This window comes from Stegastes partitus, unplaced genomic scaffold, assembly GCF_000690725.1.
Source record: "Stegastes partitus isolate 25-593 unplaced genomic scaffold, Stegastes_partitus-1.0.2 Scaffold466, whole genome shotgun sequence".
Classification (NCBI taxonomy): Eukaryota; Metazoa; Chordata; class Actinopteri; family Pomacentridae; genus Stegastes; species Stegastes partitus.
In genome coordinates this window covers 447897-455938 of record NW_007578197.1, presented here as the reverse complement: position 1 = coordinate 455938, position 8042 = coordinate 447897, and the positions used below count along the sequence as shown (strand labels likewise).

The following is an 8042-nucleotide window of genomic DNA, read 5'->3' as shown; positions in this document are numbered from 1 at the left end:
TCTGTTCTGTCTGGAGCTGCATTGAGCTCGTTCTGGTTCAGCTGAACTCATGAGCACAGTTTTTTTGGTGTAATTTCATCTCCTGGCTGCGTGGTGGTTTTTTATAAAGCTGGACTCACCGGGCAGACTCGTGGACACGTTGACCTGCGTGTAGAACCTCTTGCTGGGCAGCAGCTCCGACACCCCATTCAGGGCCTCCACGGTGAAGGTGTAGTTGGTGTTGGGCAGCAGGTTGACCACCGTCACCGTCCTCTCCGTCAGGCCCACCTGCTGCGGCACGAAGCCCACGCTGGCCCCGCACGGCTCGCACTGCCGGCCCACGCAGCGCCGGCAGCCCACGCTGTAGGTCAGGTCCACCCGGCCGCCCGAGTCCGACGGCGCCGACCACTCCAGGATCAGCGTGGACTGCTTCAGGGTGTAGACCAGGTCTCTGGGCGGCGAGGGAGGCCCTGCAGAAGATAGAACAGCGTTTACGGGCGTTTTTCTTGTTGGGAACATGCGACACAAACAACGAAGAAGATAATAAACTTAAAAGTTAAACACGTTCCTGCTTCAATATCTGTAATCTGGGATTTAAAATCTCGTCACTACCAAGAAACAGCTCAAAAACATCAGTTATGCTTCAAAATAATCAATCGTGTCTGATCACAGCTGCATGTTCAGAACAAAATATCTGGAAAACTAAGGATAAAAAAAATAAGAAAAATAAACTGAATGCACAATAAAGTGTTCATAATTATTATAATTATAATTATACGGCTTGTACAAAGTTCAGCATGTTGAGATAAAACAGGAGACTGGAAATCCTGAAGTCAGGGTGAAGAAATTAAACTATTGAGCTTCAACTTGAACTGAAATTGTCAACTTGGTGCATCGTTACGTCAACACGACTCAAACTGATGCTTAAAATAATAGTTCAAACGGTTTACTGACGTCAGCAAATCAGATTTTTGTTCTGAAAACCGTTTCATTAAATGCAGAATCTCAATGCAAAGACATAGAAAGTTGCGTTAACTCAATATTTGGTGTAATTTAAACTCAAATTGTTTGTATTAGTCGACTTAAAACTGAATTCAAGTTCTCATGAAACTGACTTGACAACTTGACTTTTCTTGACCTTGACTTCAGGATTTCCAAACTGCTGGTTAAATAAAAATGTGTTTTCTTTTTATTGTGGATCTAATCCCTAGTTTTCACACAGAAGCTTTTAAATCTCAGAACGATCGACGCAAACTGCTGCGTTTTTGTTTGTCATCGAGCCCAAACATCACTTTTCAGAGTTTAACGTCCACTTTTTGTCATTCATTTAACTGTAAATGTTAAAAAAATAAAAAGCTGCATTCCACTCGTGCAAAACCTCCTGGATTAATAAAAAATCGTGTATTTCTGCACGATTTGCTGTTTCTAAAACTGGCGGTCTGGTTTTGCACGAGCTCAGTTTGCACATAACGCGGCGATAATCCGGTTTGATTGAGGATTTGCTGTGAGGAAAACAATTGTTTTCATGAGAAGCGTTTGACCCCGATGGGAGGAGGCCACGGAGACGTGTGAGGAGGCTTTATTAAGGCCTGACAGGCTGATAACGGAGGGATTATGTGGAAACATGTAACAGCAGCAGATCAGTGAGGTCCTTAATGCTTCCGACATGAATATGAGTGGTTTTCTGAGCGTGTGCGTGCGTCCACAGCAGGTCTGTCCATTAGGTCCTGATGGAGGAACGCGTCCTCCACCTGCTCTGGGTCCATGAAGGGAAGCAGCAGAACATGAGTCTGTTCTGACATGAAGGTAAAAAAAACCTGCTGCCGGATTACGCTCGTGTTTTCTAACCCATAAGGCCTGGCTGTGTGATTCTGCAGCGTTGGGCTGCAGATGAAGTGCAGCAGAGCGCCGGCGTCCTGGCTGACCCGAGCCTTTTCTTCATGCAGGTCCTCGGCACAAGGAGCCTCGGTCCATTAAAGGCCATGAATTTTATATGTGAGCATGTGCTGCGCGATGAATAAGTGAAGGTGCGCCGCTCCGTTGGCGCTGTCCGACCGTCCACAGCTGCGTCCTGTTCCCGCTCACGCGTGGAGTTACATAAGACACAGCTGGGCCTTTTGTTCTGTCCCTCCGACTCACCTGGATTCACTCTGCAGCCACATGATGTTTCAAACAAACCACATCACAGCAAACCATGAATCTCCTCTTTTAAATACAGTCGTGACTCGATGATCCGACTCTAAATGTAAAACCTTCTTCTATGTTGGATATCAAGGCTGTCGGATTGTCCAGACGGAGGTCCAGATACGAGGAGGGCTTGATGCTGGAAGGCTCATTAGTTGTTAATTATTGTTCATAGTTGTTATAATAACTAGTAGGGCTGGTCCCAATAGCACTTTCTGCTCTCTGGCCCAATAAAGGTCCAGTTAAAGATGAATATCCGAATATCTGTCCCGGTCGGGGGACACTTCCACCCCGGGGCAGCGCTCTGACGGGGTGGAAGTGTCCAGAACACACAGGCAGTACTTGGCTGCTGATGCTAGTTTAGTTAGCGCTCACACTTCTGTTTCCTCCATCGGTGGCGGCGGGGGAGTGGCAGATACGCTCCACCGTTACCATCCATGTTTACTTCCATAAACACTGAGCACGCTCGCTGCGTGTGACGTCGTCGTGTCCTCTTCTGCGCATGCGGGACACTTTTGGCTCGTATGAAGTTCACACAGCAGATCACATACAAGTCGCATTGAACTGGAAACGTGAAGGAAGTCACAAAGAAATCCTCATTGAGCATCAAGTCCTGCAGTGTGAACGTAGCCAATCTGTGGGATTGTTCAGTCAGATAATACGCCGTCATCCTGATTGGTGACATTAAATGTCATGTCGGAGTCACAATCCAAGGCTGTCGCTATGTTAAGGCTGTTTTTATGGGTTCTGTTGGGTTTTCCTAAAAACCTGTCAGATAGCAGGTTTAGGATTAAAGAAATTAGAAATCCGTTCAGAGGGTTCTCAGCTTGTCCTCCAGAGCTACAGCTTCATCTGTCCTCTGGTCTCAAACATCTCCTTTGTGTCCATCGACAAACATTACGCATCACTTTACGGTTTCCTCATCACGCCGTCGTGGCTGTCAGCGTCCGTCTGCCAGAAACCCAAGAAGTTATTCCTCCAGCGAGACTCTTTCCTGAAGTTTCCGTCTGTGATGGAAACTCCCCGACAGTCTTCATTAACAGGCGTAATCAGCGGCGTGGTAACGGATGGATCTCGCTTTTCAGAACACCGTCAGAGCCGCGGTGAACACATCAGGGCTGCTTTAATGGCAAAGGGAGAAGAATAAAACCACACTGGTATTATTCTTTAATTGCGGAGATAACACGGCAAAATCTCCCCCTTCTTCTTTCCTCTCTTCTCTCTTCCTTTTATTCGTATAGTTCTGGATGCACGGCTCCGTCTCTGCAGCAGCAGCAGCTCGGTGGATTAGCCGAATCTGGGGATGATCATAATTACTGAATCAATAGTGTAATTAATGTGGTCATTAGGCTGCTATAAATGTTATCGCACAGGGATCAGAGAGCTCAGCGATCAATATGGTAATTAAACTCCTCCATCGCCGTAAAAAAAAAAGAAGACGCTGGCTCTTCACGTATGCCGAGACCTGCGGTGACCTTCTGCTTTTACTGGCCTGCCCGGACACGGAGCACATCATTCCTCCATCTAATTACTGAGACGCATCAATAGGCCGCTCGGCACGCAGGGATCGATCAGCCCAGGAAGGAAGTGAGATTATGGCACATCTCGGTCTGACAGATGGAAGAAGAAGATGTTAGAATGGAAAAGAAGTGTTCGAGCGTCGAATGGGAACGGGAAGAGAAGAGCCAGATAATGGACCCTGAGCACAAAATGGATCCGTAATGTCGGGAGAAAAGGTGGCGAGGACGCTCGGGGTTAAGCAAAGAGACGGAGAGGAAATGGGCCTTTTTTTTCTTTTCTGGATGAATAATGCGGACGTAATGTCAGGAGGGATGAAAGACGGCCGGGTGATAAAAGGGAGCGAGGTTAAGAGGGGGAGGAGATGGCAGCGCCGGGCGGACGCATCATGTGCTATTAGAGGACCGGGCCTCAGAGCGGGTCACGGGAAGCACAAAGTCCGGCCGGAAACAACGGCGTAATGACACCGATGTTCCCGAAGACGTCCACTCATCAGAGAGTCGACTTTAACCCCCGAGTGGCTCCTGGTCCGTTTGTTCCTCACAGTCTGAAGTCCTGCAGCTCGACGGAACCAGAACGAAGAAGGAGAGAGAACCCAGAACCGTCTGCTTCACAGTCAGAACCACAGAAATCAGCAACAGTAACGATTAGAGATGATTTATCATATAACGGTGGTTTTTATTGGTTCTCTTTCTTCCCTGTTCGGTGTGAACGCCGCCTGCAGCCCAGAAGTCTCTGACGGCTTCACAGCTGCACAGATGAGCCCAAATATCGTATTTATTTACTTTATTTTATTATTTTTACAAAATCTGTTTGCGGTGAAGGAGAGAGGACGAGAAGCTGAAGTTCTTTGATGATTTATTTTACTAACAATTTGATAAAAACCTGAGTCGACGTGAACGACATTTTCCAAAGCTGTGACCAACACCGGAGTCATGTGACTTTATAAATGATTACTATTGTTATTATCATTACAATTATTATTATTATTATTATTATTATTATTGTAGCTGTGCATCATGGTCAAGTACGATATTTCTGTGCAACACATCCGTTTACTTTCACTTCATTTTCTGTTTCTTGTTCTTTAGCTCACATTTTTGTGCTCGTGTTATTTTTGTTTTACTTCTTCTTTATTTCCACTTCGACACTTTGCATTTTGCATTTTGCACTTTAATCACTAACCTTTCTGTAATTGTCTGTATTTCTCTGGCCTTTGTTTGTCGTACTCTGGCAAAACAGTTTCCCTCGGAATGAATAAAGTCGATCTGATCTTATAAATATTGACCATTTTTATTATTTTTTTCTGTACTCGTCTCTTTTTCTTGTTGAGTCACAAATTCTGTGCAAAGAAAGGCAGAAATCTGTGTTTTTCTATTTAGTGCAAACGCATGTAAGATAAAATTATCTTGATGAAATGATTAGATTCAGTAAATTTTCACAATAAAGCTGCACAGATGAGTAGTTCGAGGACAGTCTGAAAACCAGACGCTTAGTTCTGCTCTTATGATTTCTGGCTTTGATAAACGTAAAATTCGTAAAAACGTGTAATTCTGGTGAAGATAAAACGCTTTAGGAAGCTGCTGGTAGGTGTCGGGGCTCAGAAGGTCGAACAGTGATGTAATTAATAAAGTAAATAATGTACGAAAGCGACTCTTATCGATAAATTCATCAGCTGTGACGACACATCTCAATATGTTCAGTTTAAATCTAAACTGCTGCACAAAGAGCAGGTCCTCATCCTGGTACATAAACCAAAAGGAACCATCTGGAAGTGCTGCGAAAAGCAGAAATGATTCGGTGGATTAAATTAGAAATAACTATTTGTATTTCTGATTTATTTCTGTGCTGGTTTCCTGTCTGCTCGGTGTAAACACTGCCAGCAGTTCAGCCAAAAAATTCCCGGATTTTTTTTTTTTTTTTATTTCATTTATTTATTTATTTTAAAAAACTGAGATTTTAATGAAATATCCCCGTTCTAAACATCGTAAATTGTTAAATTTTCCCAACAGAGCTGAGCAGGTGAAAGACTTTAATCAAATCTGATCATTTTTCTGTTTTCACAGCTTCTAGCTCTGATAAACGGTGTAATGTTTTAAAGATAAACCTGCTGGAGGGTTAAAAACTATACAGGATTAATCGGGCTGGATATTTCTTAAGTAAAACAGATTTTTAATTCAAACGTCACAAGAGATCTCCTGCGTTTTCTCAGCGGAGCAGCACGAGGCCGCGGGACGGACTAATTCCTGGTCAGCAATAAAAGAAACAGATCTTGTTGGTGGATGAAGGACGAGGAGGCGAAGGAGGCGAAGGAGAGGTGAAGGTGGGCGAGATGGAAACGGGGTGACGAGGGGAGGAGGAAGGTCAGACGATGAGATGAAAGAGGTGAAGGACGGGTGAAGCTCAGGGTCTGAAGACGGCAAATTGATCTTTATGGACAAAGAGGCAAATGGAAATTTCTGGATATATGAAAGGCCGGACGGGCGGGTGAGGAAACGATCGGCCCAGCGGCATGAAAAGCTGCTCGCTTAATGCAAGAAGTGTCAACGTGAAGCGGGTGAGTGATGGAAAAACGACAGAACGAGAAAAGCCGGAGCAGTTTGAGAGGACACATAAATAAATGATTGTTTGTTACGTGTGCAGGGAGCCGAGGGATTGTCCAGGGGAGTCCTGAAGTGGTCCTCCTCACACATGCACACCACCGAGCCCTCCTCCTCGGCCACGCTGTTGGCCGGGCAGGGAAAACACTCCTGCTGCCTGGAGGACATCTTGTACGAACCAGGAGGACACGCTGCAGAGGGAGAAGAAGAAACACAGAAACATCAGACGCATGCGAGGAAGCTGAGAAAATCCCTGCGAAGGAGCACACGAGAAGCCACCAGATAATTCTGCGCTTTTATTTTTCTTACGCTCAGAAACTCCCTCGTTTCGCTAAAGCACATTTTAAAGCCTCAGATTTCTTATTTTTTTTAAAAAGCAGCTTTAATCTGCGTTTCAATTCACCAGAGAGAAAATTAAGAATGAACAGAGGAAAAAAATAGAAAGCGAGGGGGAATCCGCGGGGAAGTACGGACCAGATAAAAGATTGGATTAGGGGAGGGAAGTAGAGGAGACTTTGGCTAAATCCATCCGACAAACACGACTCTCGCATTACGTGTGATCAGCGGCTTCAAAGGCCGAAGCAGCAAACGAGCCACGACTTTCATTTGGTTGTTTTTCCTCAAATGTCTCACTTTGCATGCAGCCGCGGCCACGTAGGAGGACGGGACGAGGTGGCAGGAAGGCGGGGAGGCGGCCGAAGCGTCGGGGTCTTACAAAAACACAGCCGCTTATCAATGAGCGCCAACACACACTCGGGCTTCCCTTCGCCTTCATTTTCCGCTCGCCGTGCCTCTGCAGCAGGTGATAATGGGTGTGAAATCAGGCAGCGCTCGCCTCTCGTCTGCATTAGCGGCTCCACTCCTTGGCTGCTCTCTTGTCCCCCGACTGAAGCACCCTGCAGGATTCCTCCTCCTCCTCCCCACCAGGTAGATGTGGTAGAACAACGAGGCGGCCTTCACACCGGATGGACATTTCAGCTACCGGCTGATTATCGGTCGGACGGATCGATCCTGGTCTGACTGACACACTAGCTATCGACGTATCCACCAACTTAAGCCGGTCTGCAAATAAAGGCAGCTGGCGTTAAGAGTCACTCATTTGCTGGTTAATTAATCCTCCAAACCCACAGACAAACTTGAAATCTGTGTTATCTTTAAAATATTGCCAAAATTACAGCATTAACGGAGCCAGAAAGTATAAAAACAGAAAAAAAATCACTGGATAGCCAACTTCCCGACGGTCCTTGAACTACTCATGTGAGACGTGGAGAACGAGCTCGCAGAGCGTGAAACATTTATGAATCAATAATTTGCTAATTGAAACACACACAGATTTCAAAGGAATGTTGTCTTCATCATTGAGTCATAATGTGTAGAAGTGGAAGGAATCGCTGGATGGAAACATGTCGACAGGCCGACGGAAAATGAACCAACTCTGACCTTAAAATCACAACATTTCATCCAAATTACTTTCATTCTACACGTCCCATTGTGTGTGTACCTGTGTGTAGGGTGTGTATAGGTTGTGTGTAGGTTGTGTGTGTACCTGTGTGTAGGTTGTGTATAGGTTGTGTATAGGTTGTGTGTAGATTGTGTGTGTACCTGTGTGTATATACACCAGTGTGTCATCCTGTACTTATACCTGTACTGTGTACACTTGTTTGTATATTAATCTGTGTATACAAATCTGTGTATACCTGTGTGTAGGTTGTGTGTAGGTTGTGTGTAGGTTGTGTGTATACTGTGTGTATACCTGTGTGT

General features: G+C 45.3%; 1 protein-coding gene across 1 annotated transcript in view; it reads right to left on the bottom strand.

The window, feature by feature from the left end:
• Nucleotides 1-8042, bottom strand: part of LOC103360816 (ephrin type-A receptor 7) — a 138694-nt gene that overhangs the window by 65426 nt on the left and 65226 nt on the right. Inside the window, exons 2-3 of the mRNA XM_008286720.1 lie at nucleotides 6317-6472; nucleotides 120-449 (exon numbers count right to left, since the gene is read on the bottom strand). Coding sequence (XP_008284942.1) covers nucleotides 120-449; nucleotides 6317-6472 — 486 coding nt within the window. The remainder of the gene's footprint in view (nucleotides 1-119; nucleotides 450-6316; nucleotides 6473-8042) is intronic.